The 24,891-nt window shown below is 45.9% G+C and overlaps 1 protein-coding gene across 4 annotated transcripts in view; it reads right to left on the minus strand.

The window, feature by feature from the left end:
* The window catches only part of ITGA9 (integrin subunit alpha 9), a 328,677-nt gene that overhangs the window by 113,620 nt on the left and 190,166 nt on the right, over nucleotides 1-24,891 (minus strand). For all 4 annotated transcript variants that reach the window (XM_045536738.1, XM_045536741.1, XM_045536745.1 and 1 more), the window contains one exon: nucleotides 4,132-4,282. In XM_045536738.1, the coding sequence (XP_045392694.1) occupies nucleotides 4,132-4,282 (151 nt within the window). The remainder of the gene's footprint in view (nucleotides 1-4,131; nucleotides 4,283-24,891) is intronic.

Consider the following 24,891-nt stretch of genomic DNA (forward strand, 5'->3'; position numbering starts at 1 on the left):
CAATTCAACAACTTTTGTATTCTTGAGTGGGTTCATCTGAAAGTAACTATTTTTCAGGAAGCTTTCACGGTTATTGTAGCAGAAGCTGCCAGCACCTTGTTCATATTCCCAAGAACCAGCCAGAGGATTGGACACCTGGAGTCAGTCCCCTCCAGGCCAAAGGCTTCCCACATCCTTCTGGCTGAGTCGTTTCCTGGCCCCAGGGAGCATGGGCCACAGCCAGAGAAGGCTGCAAGCCAGAGAATTGAAGCCCTTGGAGTAGTTCCCCACAACGAATGACAGGAGTAGGTGGAAGAATCCTCCAGCAAGCTTCCTCACCCCTCAGGGGAATGATTCTGAGGTGTGTTTCACAGTCTCTCAGAGGATCTGCAGAAGACTAAGCCCGAGCTGCCCACAGCAGTGACCAGCTCATCCATGCAGTTTTCTGTCTTTCTTTCCTTCCCTGCCTAAACTCATCACTCCCACAAGGTGCCTCCTGAGATCATCCCCCAAATAAATTACGTACACCTACATCATTGTATCAGGGTCTGCTTTAGGGGGAATCCAATCTACAAGAGTTAACAGACTATGACTTCTCATATATCTGAGAATATCTGTATTGTAACTTCCCAATGGAGGGCAAGTTGGCTGGGTATAGAATTTTAAATTCACTATGGAATACGCTGTTCTAATTTTTGACAACATTACAGAAAAGTCTGTAGAAAACTAATGTTTTCTGTTAAGTGTTAATAGTATCATTTTCATATCCTTAAAATTTCATGAAGTTACGTGTAGACATGAAAATGTCTTTAGTATTTTTGCCTGGTATCTACAGCACCCATTTTAGAACATGGGGATCCTTCTTTGCTGTCTATGAATGGTTTCTATTCATGTCTTCTACTCCAATTATTCTGGAAAAATTTTATCTTTGCTGATTCTCCAGTTTCCACCTTCCATATTATTATCTTCACTGTCATCCTTTTTCATTGCTTTGTTCGTTTTCTATGAATTCTGAAAGATCTTCTCAAAAACATCTCTACAACAATAAATCAATTTTCTGTACTGCTGTTTCTGCTCTTTCCTGATTAGAACACACATTTTAACTTTGCCATTGTTTTCTTGGTTTCATTGTAACATCTCCTGATCCCACTCACAAACCTTTATTTTCGCTTGTCTCGCAGTCCATTCCATTTTCATCCAGTCTATTGTTCCACTATCTGATCCTTCACTATGTTCATGTTTTGTTGAATTTCATCAAGAACAAAAGCACATGCTCTTTAAAATTTGCTTTTGTTTTCTATTAATAATCTTTTTAAAAGTTATGCTTTCCCTCTATCTTGAGTTATGCTTTCTTTAGTTTATGTGTTAGAATCTCTCTGTAGGGCCCATGTTGGTTCTGTTAGGTCTATGCATTGTTAAACAGGTTGGATGGGCTTTCTTGGTGCCCCCTCACTAGCCACCTAGGTGCTGTCAGAATCCTCCTCTGGGCCAGGCAATGCCATCTATATCCCCAGTTGATCAGCCCTGCAGTGTACTTATAGTCATAGGAGGGGAGTCTTTGCTTCTTTTCCGTTCCTTTTCCTGCAAAGCTTAGGGTCATCTTGCTCATCTGCTTTTCTGGCTGGCCCTGCCACCAGAGCAGTTACATGACACCTCTGTGCTCCATCACCATTTTCACACTAATGCTGATACCTTGTCAACTTTCTGCCAAATTGAAACCTAAGCTTCCCTGCACCAAAGGTTTTAAAGGTTTCTGGGATTCAACAGCAAAGAGATCAAAGGGTTGTGCTCCCGTTTTCCCGAAGGCTAACGACTTACATCGTGGCCTTTTCAGACATACTTTCCTTGACTGACTAGAGCCTCCTTGTTCAGAGCTCCCAGAGGCTACTCACCACCCTCTTGTCCCCCAGTGGCCAACGATGACACAGGGGTGGAAAATAATGCTGTACCCCGCAGCTTCAAGAGGGAACAATTCTGCTGAGTGACCTATGCTCTAGGGCATTGCCCGCTTCTTCCCACCTGCTAAATCAGACCAAGGCTAGCTCCGACCTGACAGCACACCCCTCCCAAGCTTCCCCTGTCCTACTCTGCTCCCTCATGGCTCTTCTCCTGAGAGCTCTCCTCCAGTAAATCACACGCACCAGGCCTCACGCAGTGAGGAAGGGACGGGGACACGTGTGCAAAGTCCCTGGTGTGTAGTAGGTGGTTGGAAATGCTACCTCCCATCCCCTGAATAGTTGTAGAGCTAAGGATACGACCAATCTCTGTAAAAGATATTCATCACAATATTATTTGAAAGAGAATAAAAAACTGCAAATAACCTAAATAATAAGAGGAATTTGTAGGAAATCCATAGTGTATGCATATGGTAGAATATGATGCAGTCTCCAAGCTAAAAAGGAAAACATGGTGAAGGGAAGCAAAGCAAGACACATGAGGCTACTTAGTTTATAAAACAATACTGCCAAGGCCTATATACTGACAGTGGGGCAGCTCTGAGCTTTCCAACAGCCAATAAAGAGAACCTTTGTCACCTCACCTTGTCGGTCACAAGGTAAGAACAAGCCAAAGTGCTGGGGCAAAGTGCAGCTATTTCTAAGTCTGAGGCCAGAGAGCAATTTCGCCTATGGGTCCTGAGTGAGAGGAATCTGTGTCATGTAATGACCCAGTCACCAACCATGTCCTTTCAGTACCACAGAGACAAGTTCCACGGGTCTGGTGCCCAAGTAAACCCCTGTCCCCCCACCCACCTTCCCACTCCACACAGGGAGATGGCCTCCCGGCACATGCAATTCTGTAAGAGAGATCCTGTGATTGGCCAGAGATACTAGAACCGTATAGATTCTTGGTTCTCTCTTGACTGGGCTTAACTCAGAGATAAGTCTTAGGGTCTAGAAGGTAGGTGGAAAGCATACCCTTCCTGCAGTGCTTGACTGCTTCTGTGGCCTCCTCCAACGCCGGAGCTTTAGAAAGCTACCAAGCAGCAGAGACTTTCAGATGACTTCTCAGAAAGTTACTGGAGCACTGCTACTCTGAGTGGCTCTGTATGTTTCAGTTGCCCCTGAGCTGGGCAGGCTTGGCACAATCCTGCCAAAACTGTTGAGTCTGGAAGGATGGGGGCCTGAACAGAGGCCGTCCACTGGCTCAAATGTGTGCCCAGTGCTCACAGGTAGGCAGGGAGAAGGTTCTGGTTCCATCTTAACACAGAGACTAAGGCATCACAGTTCAATGCTGTAAACACTGTGAACAGCTGTCTGCGGTTAGAGGAACCACTGGGTAGAGTGGCGTCTCCTTGGGTTCACCCCTTCCTACCTGCGGCCTGCTGAGGAGCCTGTCCCTCCTTCCCAAAGGCAGTGTCTCGAGGGGGATTATGGGACAGGAGAAAATTCCAGCTCTTTTTCTTTGAGTCATGCTATCTAAGCTTCAGTTCATTCAAATAAATTAATTCACTCTAAAAATACTCAATTCATGGAAATAGTTACCCCAATTCACTCAAATATGTCAGGAATAAATAAATATGTCAAAGTATAGGCTGACCTTCTAACACAGTGGTCCCCAACCTTCTTGGCACCAGGGACCGGTTTAATGGAAGACAAACTTTCCACAGACCGAGGGTCAAGGGGTGGGGAGTCATGGGTCAGGGGAGGGTGGTGTGGAGTTCAGGCGGTGATACGTGGCCTGTTTCCTAACAGGCCACAGACCGGTACAGCCCAGGGGTCGGGGACCTCGGCTCTAATAAAAAACATCCAGTGCGTCATTGGTGATAACAAGTCTGATAAGCAGTGATCTGTTCTTATCTTGTTTTTCACAACAACTACTGACCTAAAACTGGAATTCTCTAGAACATGAGTGTGCTGGAGGCAGCGACTGTACCATCCCAGAGGAGGGGCCAGACATAAAAGCACAGGGAGAGGTTCCGCAAGAGAGCCAGGGCAGGAGACAGTGTACGACACAGACACTCCAGCGCTCTGTGGGTATTCGTGGCTGCCGCTTTGGCTGTAACAACTTCCTATGTCCAGGAAGAAAATAATTCTACGTGATACTCCATACAAAGGCATAGTCTTTGTAGAGTCACTGCACATTCTAAGCCATGAAGAAATTGGAAGCACACCAGATGGAACAGAGGCTCTCTTTTGGGGATGCTCCCCTTACCTTCTGCCACATGTTGATGAAGAAGAGCTCCCGGGAAACATTGAAGGACACGTTGGCATCATAGGCATCATCCCCGAGGTTGGAGATGGAGATGTTTAAGGAGATATTCTTCACAGCCCCCAAAGCTAGATACGGGGTTTTCTCATCAATACTGCAATGAAAAATAAACCGCAATTAATGCCCTGAGGCCTATGTTAATACAGCATGAGGCATGGGGGTAGTTGAGGGTGGGGGGAAGAAACTGAGATCTGAACTACACATCCCAGGAGCCCCGTTGACCAACCGTGTTCCCCAGGCAATCACTTAGCTCCCGTGGGCCTCAGTTTCCTCAACTAAAACACGGGCTCTGCCTTGCCTAACTCATTAGACTGTTACGTGGCTCAGATGAAATCTTTTACATCAAAAGTTGGAAGACTACATGGCATGTAATAACCTATAGCTGGAAACCATTCATATATTAATTAATTCATTCAGTTATTTCTGAGCACCTACTACATGCCAGTCACTGCATGCTAAGGAAGAAGCAGCAATAGCACAGAGTCCTTGTAGCTTCAGGGAGACAGAAAGCCCAGACACAAAAGCAGCAGACTGTGGCCAGGCATGGTGGCTCATTCCTGTAACCTTAGCAGTTTGGGAGGCTGAGGCAGGAGGATCACTTGAGCCTAGGAGTTGGAGGCTGCAGTGAGCTATGATGACGCCACTGCACTCTAGCCTAAGAAACAGCAAGACTCTGTCTCAAAAAAAAGCAGAGTGTTGTAAGAGCTATGGAGAAAACTTACCAAGGGTAAAGAGGATAGAAAGTGCCATATTTGGAGTGGAAGTGGGTTGCAATTTTAAATAAGATGATTAAGAAAGCTTCACTGACAAGGTGACCTCTTAGTAGAAACCTGAAGAAGGGAGCAAAAAATGAAGATATCTGGGGACTAGTGAAGGAAAAGTCCCTGAGGTTGGCATATGCCTGGCATGTTCAAGGAATGACATGCTCCAACGTGGCTGGAGAGGAGTGAGCAAGGAGGAGAGTGGGAGGAAATGAACTCACAGAGGCAAAGGGAGTGGGGGCGGGCAGATCTCGCAAGGCTTTGGAGGCCATTGTAAGGACCTCAGTCTGACTCTGGGTGAGATAGGAGCACCTGTGGAGCCCTGAGCAGAGGAGTAGCCTGACTTGACAGTCATGTTTAAAGGAGGCTCAACTGGCTGTGAAGTGTACAGTCTGTGGAGTGGCCAGGGGAGAAGCAGGGACCCTGGGTAGGAGGTTCTTGCGACAGTCCAGGTGTCATAAGATGAAAGCTCAGACCAGGGTGGTAGCAGCTGAGGTAGGATATCATGTCCTGGATATGCTTCAGAGGTCGTGCCAAGAGATTTTTCTCATGGATTGGAGGAAGGGTGCTAGGAAGAGAGGAGTCAAAGATGGCTCCAGGGTTTCTGGATTCAACAACTGGAAGAGAAGAATTGCCATTTGTTGAGATGGGAAACACTGGGTAGGGAAGGTTCAGCAGAGAAAATCCAAGTTTCTATTGGATTTTAAAGGAGATATTGAGGCAGTTGGATGCATGAGTCTGGAGTTGAATGAGGGGTCTGGGCTAGAGAAACATATTTGGGATGGACTAGACATGATCACTAGGGAATGAGGGTAGAGAGAGAAGAGGGCTCACATTTAGGAGTTGAAGATGAGAAGGGGCCAGAAACAAGACTGAAAAAGAGAGGCTAGGGAGGTAGGAGGAAAGCTAAGAGGGATGGTACCCAATGGTCACAGAGGACACGTTTCAAGGAAGGCAAAATCAATTTTGTCCAACGTGGCAGATAGGTTAAAACAACGTGAGGAATTACAACTGGACATTGGAATCAGCCATCCCAACCGGAGGTCACTGGTGACCTTGATATGAACTGCTGAAACAGAATGATAGGGGCAAAAGTCTGACTGGAGTGGTTTTAAGAGATGTAGGAGGAGGATAAATGGATATAGGGAGTACAGACCAGTATTTGGAAATTCCTCTGCGATTACTTCCATCCTGCAGTGAAATAGAAGCAGGGCAAAGACTGGGAGGGGGAGGAGAAAGGGGGTGAATGTTTGTGGGATGAGGAGATGGAGGGAAATGGTAGCCCAGGAGAGTGAATGAGTGAACTGGCCAACGGTGAGGATGGTGATGAGGCTGAAGATGACAATGATGAAGATGCACATGAGATCTGATGACAATTATTGCACAATGTGAGCTTTGGACAAAATAAATCCACATCAGTGGCCAATGTTTAATTAGACAACCAGTTAACAGAAGATGTGATTAGGCATATGAGGGTTTGTATAATGAACACCTGGTGTTTTGGGCCACTCAGCATCCTGACATCTTCCTGTCTGGGGGGAATCTCAAGATAGGTGAGAGGGCACATCAGCAAAAAGGGGGAGACCCTCTCTCCTCCTCTTGGTCACTAGGGCGTGGGCACCCGACTAAGTGCAGTCAAGTGAATAAGGGTTGTCAGGTGAGCTTAATGTAGTGACAGATGCTCCCACCCAGACTACCAATTTTGAGGGTTGCACCAAGACACTAGGGATCATCTGAGACTACAAGGGAGGAGGAGTCGAGAGCCCAGAGGTGGCATCCTGAGCTGAGCCTTGCCTGCTGTCTGCCAACTACACTCTGAACTAGCCCATATCCTTCCAATAAATTCCTTTTCTGCTTAAACTAATCAGCATATGTTTTTGTGATTTGCAACAAATACAGCTAATATAGCATGCAAGAGAACTATTAAGAAACATTAATACGGCTAATATAGCATGCAAGACAAGAGAACTGTTCAAAATCTCAATAGGCTACAATACTTTGAAATACTAATTTCTGCAGGGAGGAATCACCATTACCCACCCATGAAAAGAGGACCGCACTCTCCTGCATGTCTGGCACGTCAACAAGAATAACATGTGCAATGAGAAATCTGATGGCCTTGCTTTGGAAGCAAGAGCTCTGAGAATCCAAACAAGATGTGAAAAATTAACTTAGAGAAGAGTTGCAAATTCTTGAACAGACTCCAATAAATTAAGACCCTGACCTCGAGCTAGTGTGGCAATTATTTATTAGTGTTGGTCATTTTAATTTTAAACAATTGATGGGTTATTTCTGTCCTCCTGTTTGCTTTTGTAAGATTAAAGGAATAAACTTCAGGCCTTGAGTTATGAGAAAGAGCTAACGTAGCTTTATCTCAAGGAGGAATTACATAGGCATTCACAAGTACCCCGTCACCTCAGAGAGTGTCCATAGTTTCTGAGGAATACTAAGCAAAGAGACAAGATAGAGGAGCATAGGACTGTGGGGTAGAGGCTGCCTCCTCGGTCCAGTTTTGTTGGTCCTGTGATCAGCCTCCTTTCTTTCTTTCTTTTTTTTTTTTTTTTGAGACAGAGTCTCACTTTGTTGCCCAGGCTAGAGTGAGTGCCGTGGCATCAGCCTAGCTCACAGCAACCTCAAACTCCTGGGCTTAAGCAATCCTACTGCCTCAGCCTCCCGAGTAGCTGGGACTACAGGCATGCGCCACCATGCCCGGCTAATTTTTTCTATATGTATTTTTAGTTGTCCAGATAATTTTTTTTTATTTCTATTTTTAGTAGAGACGGGGTCTCACTCAGGCTGGTCTCGAACTCCTGACCTCGAGCGATCCACCAGCCTCGGCCTCCCAGAGGGCTAGGATTACAGGCGTGAGCCACCGCACCTGGCCAGCCTCCTTTCTTTGCATGTAAAGGGAAGAGATAAGGCTGGGGACGTCTAAACTTCTGCTAGTCCCCCAAACTCGGGCCTCTGTCACTTAATCATGCAGCAAGGTCATTCCTGGGATTTCAAAGTCGAGTGATTCAAACATGACTCTGTGACCGAGGGAAGCCAGGCACCTCTCAGGGCAGAATAGGAACTCAGACTTTTTATAAGAAGCCTCAATGCTGTTTTCATTCTTTCTCCAAAGCTAAAAATCTATGACCAAAACAGCACATCTCTGCTTTCAAAGTTATTCTTAGAAATGAAATGAAAATGTGATTTGCCAGCATGACACTGGATACTGTCAAACATGTCATCCTTCTGAAACCTCACAACATGGGAAAGGGTCCCAACGTTAGGCCCATTTGAAGAGAGGAGGGAATCGAGACAGAGACAGGTAAGTGCTGTGCTGGGATTAAAACCTAGCGCCTCTTGTTTCTCCAACGCCCATTCCTCTCCACCGTAGCCCACATTCACTGGCTCTGTGCCTGTCACTTCCTCAGGAGGCCCTTTCTGATCTCACTGCCCTCGGAGAATAAATCCTCCTTCTATTATGAGCTCCCCGGCCCCATGTGCTCCATCAACCGCCACCACAATCTAAACCCCAGAGGGCAGGGACCTTGTCTGGTTCTGCTGCTCATCACTGAAATCCCAGTGACAGAAGTGTGCCTGGGAATAAAATTCCCTGAAAATCAAAAAGATTGCTCTTCAATAAATAAGTAACCACATGTGGAATGTTTGGCACCAAAACTCTGTGCCTGATTGTTTAAATCTTTCAGCAGGACTGTCAGAAAAGTTGGTGTTCAAAGAACCCTTGTTAAATGAATGAACGTCCATGAAACCCCCATAACAGGTCATCAGCTCCACCTTCACATTTTACAGATAGAAAAGCTGAGCCCCAGGCAGGGGAACGCACTCAGCTGAGGTCACCTAGCCACGCAGGAGCTGCGCCGGAACTAGCAGCGAACCTCCTTTGGCATGAAGCCGTCCAGACTACGGCTCTTACGTAAACCCCGTCGCAGTCAGGAAGGGCTTTGGCAAGAAAGGTCTTTTAAAGACATCTGAAAAGAACAGGACTCCACAAAGACCAACCTCTCTGACAGTACTGCTGAGAGACCAAAACAACCAGGCACAGGGTTTTTGTGCCAAACATTCCATGGGTGGGTGCTCACTTATTTACTGAAGAACAATCTTTCTGATTTTATTCCCTGAGAAATTTTCCCATTAATTCTAATTTGCTTGTGCAGTCCTTTAAGTGGGCCATGTTACTTTGTGCATGAATCACTTTGGCGCACTTTTACATGAAAATCATTATTAGCAGTCAAGATACAAACTGTACTGGTTCTACGAATCTTATCTTACGGCACGTATATGGCCTGCTGGAAACATACTGCTCATTTGTTATTAAAAATCCTATCCTAGCAAATCTTATAGCAGCTATTTTTTTGAACATTTATACATAAGTTGGGCACCAATTCATTCACTACTCCAAACGTCAGATGCTACTGGTGGCATCTCGGTAGTTGCGTGAACTCTGTAGAACTTGTTCTCTGACCTTACTCATCACCATACATTATGATTGTCCTTCAAGTTCCTTATTGGGTAAATTCAATACATTTCTATACCACTTACATATGCTGAATCACCAGGTTCATTAAAGTAAATTTTCCCTCTTTTTGTTCAGATAATTTTTTGTGAAGATTCTAATGGAAGAAACTAAAGTAGCTGAATGATGCTTAATAATTAATTTTCCACTAGATCATTTTAGATTTTCCTTAAGTCTTAAACATATAAACCATGACCTTATTTAAATAATTTGTGGTTATAATCTACTTGCCATGAAATATAATACTTTTATTTTCTTTTGCTACTAGCATAAATCTAGCCTCTAACATAATTGTCAATCAAGTGCATCTTTGTCAACTGCATTTGCATAAGAAAACTTCTCTTTATACCATCATTACTCTTGACATTATGTTCACCAACCACAACTGTATTTGATAATGATAACTAGAATAATAGCACAGGGCAGCAAAGTCCTTCCTTTCTTCCTTACACCCTCCTTCACGCCTTCCTTCCCTCTTCCCTCATTCTTTCTAGTCATATACCCATCCATCCATTACTTTTTTTTTTTTTTTTGAGACAGAGTCTCACTCTGTTGCCCGGCCTAGAGTGAGTGCCGTGGCATCAGTCTAGCTCACAGCAACCTCAAACTCCTGGACTCAAGCGATCCTTCTGCCTCAGCCTCCTGAGTAGCTGGGACTACAGGCATGTGCCACCATGCCCGGCTAATTTTTTCTATATATATTTTTAGCTGTCCATATAATTTCTTTCTATTTTTTTTTTTTAAGTAGAGACGGGGTCTTGCTCTTGCTCAGGCTGATCTCGAACTCCTGAGCTCAAACAATCCGCCCGCCTCGGCCTCCCAGAGTGCTAGGATTACAGGCGTGCGCCACCGCGCCCGGCCCATCCATTACTTTTTAAAAACCACCTTTTCCCACTTCATAGGATGGCAACTATAAAAAAAAATAAAAACGAGAAAATAACAACAGTTGTCAAGGATGTGGAAAAATTGGAACCCTTGTACACTGCTGGTGGGAATGTAAAATGGAGTAGCCAGTTGGAAAACTGTAAGGAAGTCCTTCAAAATAATTAAACACAGAATTACCCTTTGATCCAACCATTCCACTTTTGGATATATACCCCAAAGAATTGAAAGCAGAGACTCAAAGAGAGATTTGTACACCCATCTTCATAGCAGCACTATTCACAGCAACCAAAGGCAGAAGCAACCCAAGTGTCCACAGACAGATGAATGGATAAACAAAATGTGCTACACACACAGTATCCCTAGTTTTCCCATTCATGGAAATCATATCAAAAAGGACACTGTGAAGCAGATGGTACTTTTCCCCAGAAGCAATGTCACATTTGGAGGTGGCATGCCCTCAGCAAGGATCCAGCATCCAGCAAACCACAGGTATCCTCAACGATGTATCATTAAATCAAGGATACAAATTATGTATGTAAATAGCCCCTGCAATTTAAAATCATAAACAATGTTGTTCATTCTTAAAAAGGGTAGACACTATGAAGTCAGACATGGAATTTGACAGCCAGAAAGGGGCTTATTTGGGTCATTATTTTGCAGATAAAGGCAGGGAGTTAAATGACTTCCCTAAGGCCACTCAGTAGATGGTAGCAGAGCCAGGCAGCCCTAACTCCTGGTCCAGTGCTCCCTCCCCTATGCCCATCGCTCCTAAAGCACATAAAAAGACAACCAGATAGTGTACAATTTACATAAAACTTACTTGGCTATAAGAAGATTAGAAATGAAATTTTGTTTGCCTTATCATTTAGAATATTTAAGAATTTGGGGAGGTGTTATCTCTTTACCGAAGCTGACTGAGGTGCTTATTTTTCCCCTTGACAATTTTCCTGGGAATTTGTGGAGAAATTCAGGATGATTTCATATGCCTTTAGCAGCTCTCATGGGCCATCTCCTTTCTTGGTACTTTGCTGGCAACTATCAAAGCTTTTCAATTTTTAGAGCTTAAAATTACAAACACAAGTAAACCATAAAACCACAATTGCTCATCTGATGTCTCCCTATGAGGCATATGAACACAAAGTACCAAATAAACTGATTATAACACAAAGAGTGAAGGGATGGTGTTAATCAAGCCATAGGGAATGACCGGGGACTGTCAGGCATCTCCCGAGTGCACGCTGGTAAAGGAATTACCTGGGAAAGACACCATGCAGTTGATAAGACTTGCCAAGGGGCCAGGTACAGAACAAGGTACAAGGGAAATTCAGGGGAAGGACATCACTGTAAACTGACATTATCATAAGAGGCTCCCTGAGAGCGGTAGGGATTGAGCCACATCTTAAAGAATGAGCAGGAAAACAGGAAGTACATTCCAGGCAGAGAAAATAAACATGATCAGAGGATGGAGGTGGTCAGAAATAATATGGAAAAGGAGCAAGAAAAGGACATTCTTAGCGGAAAGAATAGTGGGAGGCAAGCAGAATATGTATGTGCATCCAGAGTCCCTTGCAATTTGAATGTCAGGATTTTGGGCTGATCCTCCAGGCCAGTGAGCTTAACCAAGTTTTCTGGAGTCACCAACACAAGGTATATCTTGAGTCATTTGTTAATAATAAGGCATCAAAGTGAAGGCGGTACAAAATGTAGTTGGATATAGGTGGCTCCAACCCTGTGTCCCAGGGCCTTGTCACAGTAGCCTGCAAGGGCTGCCATTCCATCTGCCAGCATCCTTATCACTTTGCCAGAGGGCTTTTCTCCACAGGCCACCAAATTGCCTAAGAATTAGGCCCTCAACAAAGGACTGATGGGAACTGGTGTATAATCACCCCAGATCCATTGCCTATCGGGTGGGGCAAACTTTGAAGTCCATATTCTAGACCTGAACTGTCTGACAGTTGTTTTAATACTGCTTATATGCTTCAATAATTACTTTTTGGATATATTGGATTAAATTAAATTTGTTTTGCCAGTTTCACTTATGCAATGTGGCTATGAGAAAATTTAAAATCGCGTATGTGGCTTGCAATACATTTTTATTGGGCAAAATTATCCTATACTCTCAGTAAATTCTATATATTTTGCTTTTAACAATATAATATGGTGGATTTGTGATAAATCTTCAATGCTACATATTTGCTTATGTTACTAATATTACTTGTGACGTAGAGGTCCAGGGAAAATAAAGTAAATTTAGGGCAAAATGGAATTAGGCAGTTTAAAAAAACCCAATTGATAATATTTAGCTCCTAAAAACTCCCTTGCTTGTAAAATGCTCTAGTGAATATTACAAAATACCACAAAAGAAAAGGCATACCACATGTGTGCTTTTCTTCCCCACAAAGAAATTTTGAATTTCACCAAAATCTGATGTCCCAAGTTGTACATTGTGCAAATGAACCTCGTTTGTTGCACGTGATGCGACAGGAAAAAGCAAGCAAGCCATACAGATCCAGGGAATCCGGGTGTGTTGGTGTGGGCTGCCCCGGAGGCAGACCCCGAGACGTTTATTCAGGAGGTAGTCCCACAAAACACCAGCAGGAAAGGGGTGGAGTGACACACAGAAGAACAGGCAACCAATAAAGGGTGTGACATCAAGCCAGTTACCTCTCTGGACACCTGGAACTTAATCTTGCTGGGGACCTCTGGGAAACTGTGCAGAACATGAGCAGAATAGAGTTACCCACTCAGTGGGGTGAGAAAGTATTTCTGTGCTGACTCTAGTCAGTTATCAGTTGAGGGCTATTGTAGCAGGGGGGGCGGCGGCAGGGGGCATCTACTCTCAGCACCTCTGGCAAGCTATCAGTGAGCAGAGTAGGCAATGAGATGCAGTTACTGGTATTGGGGTACCAGGTCAGCACCTAAAATAAATATAAAAGGGATGTAGACAGCACAGATCGCTCCTGCCACTGGGTCTTATGCCAGCTTTCTGAATGGGAAAATGGTCCTGCAAGTGAAGTCTGTCGTGGGCAGGAAACCAGATCAGTTAATCCAGTTACCTCAGAATAACAGGGCCCAGGTTCCTCCTGGAAGGGGCCCAAGGCTCTGTAGAAACCTCAACCTACCCTTGCGATCCACATGCTGTTCACACTCCTTTTTGAGCAGCTCTCACAAGGATACATCCCAGGTGCTGTAGTCTCAAGTTCTACTGATGGTTCTAATCCACTCAGGCCTCACAGTCCCACCAAATACAGATGTAGGTGACCAACCACACCCCTGATCAGTGGGTTGCACCAGGGGAGCTGTTCCAGTTGTCTATGGCAGGCAACTGTTCTTAAAGGTAGGCATGCCCATGCTGCGCAGGTTAACGACCTTGACTATCCCCTGCCATAAACTGCTATACCTTAAGATAAGACACAAGATACTTCCCTTGCTGAATCTGAGGGGTATATATTTCCAAGATTCCCCAGTGTGCAATTCACCTTGGACAGACTGACGTGGGACAAGTTCGGGAAGATATAGATGGCAGTGAGCACAAATTCCTGAGTCCACCTCTGCAGGGCACGCACTCATGTAAGAGACTGTTTTCAGCTTCCCAACCTGGGAAGGCAGCTGCAGACTCCTCCAAGGCACAATAGTGTTCTTGCTATTTTGTCCCAGAATGAGTGTATTCCTCAGCCTCCGTTCACCTCTATGGGTTGAGAGTTTTTATAGTCAAGTCTACGGATGCATCTGAGAGTTGTTCCAAAGCCACCTGGATTGGTTACAGAAGCATTTCCATTCAAAGAGCCAGACTAGGGGCCTCTCCTCTGTGACACAGACAACTCTGCTTTATAGAAAATCAGTGATCTATGCCAAACAATGTAAAAATGCATTCTCAAACCACAACATTTCTATATCTCCAAAGAGTAAAGCTGCCAACACCAGCATTTAGTGGTGAGGTGCCAGGGTAAATGCGCTCATCAAAGTCCGTATGCACAGAGTATTATAGAAAGTTAAGGTCATGTCCTAGGAAGTAATAATAAAAGCTGTCTCTGAAATGGAGGTAGAAAAATATACCCATGTTTATGAACATGTATTATGAGATCAAAGTTTAGAGATTCAAGCACTTTCAAAGCTAAAAGGATCCTCAGAACTGATTATAGACCAACCTCCTCCCCATTTTGCAGACAAAGACATTGAGGACTAAACAAATTAAGTAGCTGTCAACTTATTTGGTAACTAGCTATAGTACCAGTGTAACTAGTGGTAATAACAGTGTAACCAGTGGCAGTACCAGTGTAACTAGTGGTGGTACCAGTGGAACTAGTGATGGTACCAGTGGAACTAGTGGCAGTACCAGGCTTCAAACCCACTGTGCATCAGTCAGGGTCCAGATAGGAAAGTAAACCCATGCCAGGTAGTTCACTAGAAGGGATTAAAAGGGGAATTAGATACAATGGTATAAGAAGATCCAAAAGAGCAAACAAGGGGAGACAAGGAAAACCAGAGATCAGAAGCAACTGTCACCACAGAGCCGGAGGGGCAGAGCGGGGACATGGCACGACAAGGGCAGGGGCTGCCAAGGGGGAGCCGAGGCCATGGAGAAGCAGCTACTGCCAAAGATGCTGCCAGAAGTGAGTGCGGTTAGGGAGAAAATTCCTGATTTTTCTCCTCCCCCTGCCACTAATCTCACACCCGTGCACCCACTGGTTGAACTTGATGTGAAGCCTGCTGGCAAGGGCGGCTGGGAGTGTAGCTTTTTGCAGTCAGCCCCCTGTGAGCCCAGCAGGGGGAAGGTGGGGAAGGGATTGATGCACCAGGTTTTCAGATTCTCAGTCCACTGCTCTCAGCTTGTAATAAGTGGAAAAAGCATGTTCTTCTCCATCTTATTATAGTCATCCTCATGTGAGAGAACTCTGGACAAGGAAAGCTTGAAATACAGCAAGAGACGACAGTCAGTAGTTCCCATGAATGGTCGAGTGTAAACTCTGAAATTTCTCTTTCCTATAGGGATGGGAAACTGTTTTTGTATCTCTGTCCCATTTTGGTTAGTGACTGCCTACTACTTTGGACTTCTACAGGTATCATTCAAATGCCAAATTATTTAGAATCCAAATATCAATTTTTACTGTTGTAAAAGTCATTAAAGTTTCCCGATTTAGAAGGTTCTAGCTATTGTAACAAATACTTAGGGATTTATTTTACTAACCAAGAACACGAAAAAAGGTGTCACTTCTATTTTTTGTTGTTAAAAAAAATTTACCAAGAAATATCAAAAAAATTCTACCAAAAATGTATAATTCTAAATACATTAGAGAAATCAAGTCTAATCTTATTTTATATTTTAATATACTCTAGACTGATAGAAATTGTAATTTCTGCCCAATTATTAGTCTTGTCCTGTGGTTACTCTGCAGCTGGCCGCAGATAAACACGGGCAACCTCCTGAGGTTTATAGCTTCAGCCCTGAACCACCTGCTCTAACCCATTTGATGCTCCTCATCCAACTAACTCAAGATCCTCTTGTTTCACAACCTATGACACATTTCCCTTTGTCCATAGCTTCATGCCACGTCTGACACCAGCCTGCTTCTCAGGTGTGCCCATCCTCCCCGCCTCAGCACCACTCGGCTTCTCCTGCAACCTCTGGTTTCCATGGACACACGGCCCTGTAGTCTGGCCAGTTCGGCTGAATCCCCGGGGTTAACAGCCTCATGTGGCTTAGCCCAGACCCCCACCAGTATCTATCTGGATATCTGCCTGCTTTCAGTTAACTTGAAAAGAGTCTAAACAGCAATAGACTACATTAATTAATTTCTGCTTTTGTTTTAAATCCATAATTTTAAATAGCTGTAATATTCATACTGTTTACATCCTCAAATACTGCATAAACCAATGACACTATCACTAAAGAGAATACGCTATATGTATGTATGCATGTTCTAACTTTCTCCAGCAGTGGGTTATTATGCTATTTAGTTTGAGAAGTGTTTTACATCTCACTGTGCTTTATAAATCCCTTCTAATCACGCAAAACAGACCCACATGGTTATTAACTCCAGATAGAGATCATGCAGCACCTCTGTAAGGCACCTCAATTAAAATTTACAGTGGGTCAGGGAAATGATTCCTGGGACTGAATTTCTGGTTTGAAAACACAGTCATATGAAAGCCAGAAATACCTCTACTTCCCTCATATGTACCCACCTGGGCCAGTTTTATGCTCATAAAGAGAAAGAGAAAAGCATTTACTAAGTTGATCTGAGCCAAAATAGTGGTTTCCCTGGCAACAACATTCAGATAATTAAGGTAAATATGTGTTACTTTAAAAAAAAAAAAAAGTATGCCTATGTCTCTGCCCTGCCGACTCTGGCCCCAGATCTGGCTTATTTAATAACTCTCATGGTGGTGGAATCAGTGTTTGCTTCAAAGGCCATCCTCTTTGTAACAAGGCGAATGGAGCAAGCCAGGGGCCCCTCCCTGTCCCTCCAGGCAGCTCGGGCTCCCTCTTCCTGCCCCATCTGTTTAACTGTGAAAAGGACTGCTGGTTCCCAGCTAACAGAGGAATTCAAATCCTCATCAGCCTTTACGTTAGGAGTAGTTTCCAGAATCACTAAATCTTAGGACATCTGGAACAAATCAGGTTCATTCACCGTAACAACTGGATTAAGGACAAAGACTACTTTGGGGAACAGAGGAAATCCCAAGATCTGCGGGCTGCTCAGAGGTCTGATGTCCTAAGACAGGGCTGGTGTGCAGTGATGTACAACTTGACCCAGCAAGCAAGGGCACACCGCCACCCTCTGCCACACATACGCTGTCCTCTAAGCTCGGCCACCACACACCCAAAGATACAGGAAGCTGATCTGCATTGCATTGAAGCTGGCAGGCCAGACGATACAAGAAAGCCCACGTCAGCAGGGCCATCGTGGTCCCTAGACAAAGAACTCCGTCACAGCCACTTTTCTCTGCTTCTAGCTCAACAACCAAATGGGGGACATAAGTGGACACAGGCAATGAAATATATTGAATTACAAGCATCCCTGGATTTTGAATCTTCTTTCCTGGGAGGTGAGGGGAGAGCAGCTCTTCCCACCTGGGTTCTCTGGATCCCTGGGAGTCCTTGAAGGTGAAACAAGAACACGCAAACCGGATGCAGCCCTGAAAACCTCACACACGTGCCCGTTTGTCCGCAGCTGGGCTGCCCACGTTAACCACAAGGGCAACGTCCTCTGCGCTGGGCCTGAGGCACTGCTTTTCTTAAACTCAGCAAAGCTCTGGCGGACAGTTGTCTGAGTCTTCAATGTGCTGAGAACAAGGAGTGGATGTTTACTCCGCTATCAGTGTCATCACAGACGCTGGGAGCCACAAAGTCAGGGAAATACCTCCCCCAGTGGCCTCTAAGTTTGGTCCTACTACATTAAAAAAAACATGACAATGGCCTAATAATGAAGTCCCAGTTCTGGATATTATAATAAAAACATTCTGTCCACTTCCTTCCCTTGAGACTGGAAAGTCCTCTTTAAAAACAGAGTCCCCTGGACCAGTCTGAAGGGGCTTCCCACACATCACTCCACAGGCCTGGTTTTTAAAAATAAAAATAACAAAACCTCTGCAATTCCAAGAGGGCAAATAAAAAGCCCGTCAGCAACTGTTTTTTTTTTTCTCCCACTAGTATGTGATAAATACACATTGGATTTGATTTCCTTATGAAACTCAGAGTCCTATCCTGACCAGGAGTTCCAAGAACACCCAGATGAAACGTGAGTTCCACAGCATCTCAGGACAGGCTCCCTGCCCTGGAAGCCAGAGTGTGTGACAGGGACGCCATGGTTTTTCGGGGAGCCAGGGAAGTGGGCTGGGGCAAGTGCAGGAGCTGAGCAAGGCTGTGGTCGCAGGTGGGCTCCAGCCTCATCCAGACACCACGGGGAGCTCTGGAGCGTAAACTGGCCCATGGAGTTAACGCATGCTTGAGATAAAGGCAGGCCATTTGCATCCCAAATCAGTCATCCACTGGCTGAGAGCTGCCCCCAGGGTGGGTGTAGCCTCCCAGGCAGGGTGAGGGTGACTCTCCAGACCAGAGGAGGGGCAGCTGTGAGCAGTCAGCAGCCAGCACAGCAGCTGGGCGTGCTGCACCTGCACAGAGAGGGATCTGGGTGTGGCACCAATAGCATCCACCCAGCCTCGTCATTTTTGGATCAAGATCACCTGGAATGGAGTCAGGGAAGCAGGCTCATAAAATCTAGAAGTTCTCTGTGTGGTTCCTTCCTCACACTGCAATTGCAGTGAACTGTGATTTATGTGCAGTTCATGCTAAACCTGAGTCTCACCCTTGGCTCTTGGAGGAGAGGACAGGAATCACTAGGGACAAAGCAAAAGCCACAACTCCCTTTGGCTTTCATTTGCGGAGAGACGCAGGGCAGCTGCCTTGTTTGCCTGAGGTTCTATCAGGTGGCTCAGAACAAACTTGGGAGAGATGCTAATGAGAGGGTAGGTGCAAGACAACAAGAAAAGGATGAGCCAGGGAAGATTCAGAAAACAAAACAACTGCACCACTCCGGAATTTGGCTTGTCTCAAGGTAACACGGCTGCTCCGGGATGGGTGAGTCTAGTATTAGTGGCAAGATACCAACACACACAGCCACACAGAATAAACTGCGGAAATCTTAGCAAAGAAACAGCACGTGGCTCCCCATCTGCCCTGGAGTTGAGAGAAGGGAGGGCTCTAGTGGCTACATTCTCTTGACAGGTCCTTTTCTTGGGTCCAGTCAGAAGGAAAATAGCCATATCATTATGACCCTGCTGGAAAGATAAAACCTCCAATGACTGGCTGTATTTGAAAGCCAAGGAAAATACCATCCAATACAATTTTATTAGGCAGACCCGTGAGGCAGGCCCAGGCTCCCCGGGTGTCTCAGGAGGGAGGCCCCTGAGTGTGTGGCCTGACCCTTCTGCAGTTGCCATGGTTACTACCTCAGTCCTGCCTCCACTGCCCCTCTGGGGCTCCCCATCCTCTCACCACCCAGAAAGTCCAAGCTGGAAAATCTCTGTCAGTGTCTGCTCAGCAGGGAGAGGGCTGTCCCTGAAACACGCTTTTGTTGGGATCGATTTCTGCTGCTCATGTGTGGTGGGCCCTGAAAAGCTCCCCTCAGCACTTAGAGTCTGCCCAACAAAGGAAAAGGGTCAGTTCCTTAGGTGACAGTCCCTCAGTCCCCAGCCTCGCACTCAGGAAACCACAAATCAGATCCTCCCTGCAAGAGAAGGGATTTCCAAAGGTCATTTCCACCTAGGGATAGGCCAGGTTCCCCAAGCTGCAAGGCTATTTAAAGACAAAGGCCACACGGGTCAAATTGCTGGAACACTGGACTCCGGAGCCTCCCACCAGGTGCTTTTCCTGCCTCTGCTGTTTAGCTTTCTTTTTGACCTCAGACAAGGGTCTCGGATCCCCGCCTATCAGCTTCCTTTTCTGCACCAGAAATGCTCTGGCTCCAAGTACATACATAAAAACCACCAACCTCGATGAATCTGTGTGCTGGGCTTGTTTCTACCCTGCCCCATGCCTGCGTTACTTTGTAAGACAACTAAGGGGGCATCACAGAGTCATGGGCTGTGCTTATCCCGGGGCTGTGCTGGAGCCAGAGCTCCTAAGAAACAGAATTCCAGCTGTATGGCAGGGCTCGGCCCACGCTGCAAAGATGGTGCAGGGCTCGGATCTTATACTCTGCCTGCGATGTGCTGGTAACACATCCCTTATCTACCTTTGCTGCTGTCCTCAGGAAAACGGGAACAACGCTCCAGGCCCTATACTTGGTTCCTGGGTTTGCTCTAAAGCTAAACACCCTTCTACATGTGTGCAATACATTGTTATGCCTGATAGAGAAGGAGAAAGGAAATAATATGCAAATGCAATAGAAAATAGTTGCCACAGTAATGGAGAATGCTGGGTGTTTGGCAAAACATGGAATGAAAGCATTCCCAGGAAGTTAATGGGAAGAAGTTTCCATGTCAAAAGGTGATAAGACACTCCTACTGGAAATTCAGAATAAATTCATCAACTGAGAAATTTATTGAGAAAGCAGGTACAGGAGACATGGTCCATGTTCCTGCCACCCCCCTCAGACTGTTCCCAATGCTCTTGCTGGTGTCTGCATCTTTGTACCCGAGGGCATTTTCCCACAACTTGACAAGGCTGAGAGTACAAGAGAATTAACTGCCCTCACCCCTACCTCAGAGTAGCCCTCAGCCAATGAATCTCTGGAACTGGTGTACAAACATCCCAGCTCCTTCACCGCTCAGATACGGTCATTCTGAGAGGTGCATCTCCCACAGGATGGAGCGCCAGGGGTAGCTGGGTGCGATGTACTGATTAGTATTCTCTCTGCATTCACCCTCCCCATGTGACTTCACAGCTCTGCCCATCAGGAAGCAAGTGTATTTCCATATTGCTTGTATTCGGTTCATCCTGTGACTTTGCTTTGGCCAAAAGAATGCAGCAAAAGTGAGAATATACCGGTTCTGAAACTGGGCCTCCTGAGGCCTTGTGCACTGCTGCTCTCTTTCCTGCCACACTGTAAGAACGGTCCTGGGCTAGCCTGCAACAGGGCAAGGCCCCACACGGAGGAGAGTGGAGGAACCTCAGCTAACAACAAGCCAACTTTCAGGAGCAGAGGCCCGTAGCCCACCTGAGGGTGCCTGCAGACACACAAGGGAGCCCAACTGTGACCAGAAGACCCAAACAGCAGAGCCGAGCCCAACAGCCAACCCACAGAATCAGGAGCCAAACACATGGCAGTTGTTTTGAGGCATGAAGTTCTGGGATGATTTGTAACGCAGCAACAAGTAACCGATACGTTGGTGTTACAGTGCACCCTTTTTGGTAGGCTTCCCTGAAGGTTCCCTTACTCTTTGTTTCCTGCACTTCTCACATAAATTATTTGCATGAAAATCCTTGTTTCAGGGTCTGCTTTTAGGAGAACTCAACCTCAGACCACGTGGAGTGCTTCCAGGGAACTCCTTGATATTCCCTTCCTTATAATGATCATAGTGAATGTAATTACTTGTTTTCACGTGTGTCTCCCTGTCTAGACCACGTGCATCGTGATGTATCAGTGTCCCTATTTATTTCCACCAGGCCTGTTTTCACGTGTGTCTCCCTGTCTAGACCACGTGCATCGTGATGTATCAGTGTCCCTATTTATTTCCACCAGGCCTGGTAGATGTCCATCCACAGCAAGTGCTCCGTCAATATTTGTCAAATAATGCAGTAGCCCTGTGTCACTTCTTATCAGGTGAGCAGAAGCTGGGGACTCGGGAAGGGTATTTCATCCTTCAATGTCTCTGCTTGCCCTACACTGATCGCCTTCCTGGGGCCCAAATCCCAGCCTCTGCCAGGTAACTCCCACAAAAGGCCCCTCTACACACCCATCATCCTTGACGTATTCCTGAAACGTGAGACTCGGCATCTGCTGCCCCCTCTTCCAGAACCCACCTCCACCTGTTCTGAGAGAGGTGAATGAGGATGAGCAATCCATCAACTCTCATTCAAAAAGTTCCACCCACTGGAGCATTTTGCCTTACTTTCAAGAATAAACCATTGAGGAAACCATTTCTGTCCAGAGATTCTAGAAACAGCAACCACAAAAGCCAGATCCTCCCAATCAACAAATTTCTTTTGTATTTTTTTTTTTTTTCAAAGCTGGTACAGACAGTGAAGAAAAAAAATAATAAATCACATGGCTAATGTTGGGGCAAGGGCAAAATTTTCTAGGTTTCTGATCAGTTCCCACTCACCTTCCCTCATAAAATAAATAATAATAATAGTGATGACGTTACATTTGAGGAAACTGCTGACATGCCAGCCACGAGCTCATGGTCAAATGCGAGGCTCTCTACGTAGAGCACATCTAACCTACGCAGATAAAGAATGTGCTGACTCCATGCAGGAGTCTTGGCCGGCAGGACAGGTGGCTTGCGTCTCCAGGGGGGAAGCAGTTGGACAGGGCCTCTGGGTCAGACAGCACGTGGGGAGGGATGGAAGCCGTCTTTGATAACGGATTTTCTACCCACCCACTTCCTCTCTGAATTGGTGCTTTCACACAGAGGAGGTCTTTTCCCCCAAGGTCCCCAGCCTTCGTACTTCTGGTCCAGAGCCAGCAGCACCTGAGAAGCCAGTGTCACGAGGAGAGCAGGATGTAGGATCAGCCATTCCCAGCTTCATTCCACCCCCCACGCCTGAGCCCTTGAGCAAGTAACCTGGCCTCCCTAGGCCTCTGTTCCCTCCACACGGAAAAGAGTGTAATAATATTTACTTCTCAGTGTGGTTGAGAGGATTAAACGCAATAATGCTAGCTCTCAGCTCCTTAGCACCTGCTTATGTCAAGCACTTTTAGAAGCACTTAAATATATATTAATTCATTTAGTATTCAAAATAACCTTATAAGGTGCTGCTGTTATTTTCCCCATTTTATAAAGGAGGAAACAGAGGCACATAGATGTTAAGCAATGTGCCCAAGGTTATGTGGCTGGTGAGATATTACAGTGCTTTTATGCACACTGAGTACTCTGTAGTACTGAGTACTTCTACCCTATGCTGTGCAATTGATGATTCCAACCACTTTGCCACTTTTGAGAAGGAAAACAATTTGTTTCAAACTCTAAATAGCTCTCCGGGTGAGGTGGTCCTCTAGAAGGCTGGTCTTTAGGGATGGAGCTACCTGTCCTCTCAGCCAGCAGCAGTTTTAGGAAATGCACCTCACACCCACCCCCACCCCCAAATCCCTGTGATAACAATATCACCAAGACAACAACCATAGGATATGGTTGTTAGATGGTTCTAACTTCACAAATATCCTGCTGTCTTTTCATCTCCCTTAAAAGTTCTTTCTTTTATTGGCGTTGGCCAGCTGGGAGGCACTGAAATGTTCCACTGATATCCGAGGGGCTGCGTCAAAAAAAAAATTTTTTTCTTTAGCTCCACTGCCATAGTATATTTCTTTTTTTCTTTATCTTAATCACATGTGATGCTTTCATAGGTTCTGTGGGTACTCAGGAAGACAAAACATAGTTGCATCATTTTACGGACAGGATTTTCAGTCCTGTTCAACAGAAACTTCCTAACCAGCTTCATCCCTATTCGTGGATGTTTAGCAAAGGCCTGTTTTGGAAGTAGGCTTAAGTCCATTAAAGATCATGGACTTTTAATTGAAGAGTTGATTGTTTTAAGAGATCACAGACCTGCCAGAATTCATGCTCTCTGGAGAGAAAATTAAAAATATCCATGAGTCTTGGGCACAGATAGCATTTCCTGGCTTGATCCCTGGCCACTCCGAGTGACCCAATCACTCCCAGATGTCTTTCTCTCTGTTCTCTTAAGACAAAAGCTTCTCAGTCTGGTAGGTATTCAGCTGCCTCAGGCACAACACCTTGTACCAACTGTCTACACATCATCAGAGGAATCTTTCTGTGTGACGCCTTTGCTTCAACTTTTCCTACAATGAGGTCACAGCTAACATGACAGCTAGGTTCTAAAGACAGCACCGAAGGCCAAAAGTGTGCCCAAATTGCCCCTGTGAAGCCCCTGGGGAGGCACCAAGGTGGAGATCAACACAACCTCTCTCGTAAGTCCAACCCTGCGGGGTGCTCCTTCACGGAGACCCGCAGCAGCTGCCCCACAGACCTGTGTCAGGGAAGAAGAAACTGAGGCAGACAGAGATAGAAGCAGGCTCAAAACTCAAGCCGGAACACGCTTTCACTGAGCGGAAAAGAGGAGCACATGACCCACCCCATCTCAGCATTCTCTCCTCTTCCCCTCCTCTCGCCCCCACCCCCGGCTCCTTGAGCGTGCCTGGCTGCAGTCTCAGGAGGTGAATGACTTATGCTACAACTTGGCTGTACTCCCACTGGCTCCAAAATGAAGTGAGAACTCATAGGTGTGTCACAACCCTGTTTCTCTCTCACTGTGTTCTCCTGACCACCTCTTTCACTCCAGACACCTGCAGTGCTTCATGGAAGTCCTGCTATCCACACCTCTGCTCATATTTTCCCTCTGTCCAGAATGCCCGAGTCCCCTTCATTCCCCTCAATACCACCTCCTGGAAGCGGTTCCATGGCCCCGTGGTAACCCACCCACTGCTCTCCTGGCACTCACCAGGAGGTGCCACTGTCACCCAGTCTCCTGCCCCTCTCCCCCTAACTGTGCACAGCAGGAGCAGGGCCCACAAGGCGCTCATTTCTGCAGCCGAACAACAAAGGAATGTACGCCCTATCCCAGGCCATAATGAATGAAGAGAGTTAAATGACAACCAGAGCAGCTCACCTCCCGTTCAAGCCACTAAGCCTCTGTCAACCAAATTCAGAACCTGGTTCCACTGGCAGTTACTGACTGTGCCTTCCCCCATGTTGTGCCTGGCTCTGCGGAGCACACATTGGAAGATCTGGAGAATCCAATACAACCGAAACCACAGGTTTGGTTTTATATCTCTACTTTTCCAAATACCAATTAACACTTCTCTGATGGCTCCTGCGGGAACAGCTATGGGCCCGCCCAGGAGTATAATG

This window comes from Lemur catta, chromosome 1 (assembly GCF_020740605.2).
Source record: "Lemur catta isolate mLemCat1 chromosome 1, mLemCat1.pri, whole genome shotgun sequence".
NCBI classification, from domain to species: domain Eukaryota; kingdom Metazoa; phylum Chordata; class Mammalia; order Primates; family Lemuridae; genus Lemur; species Lemur catta.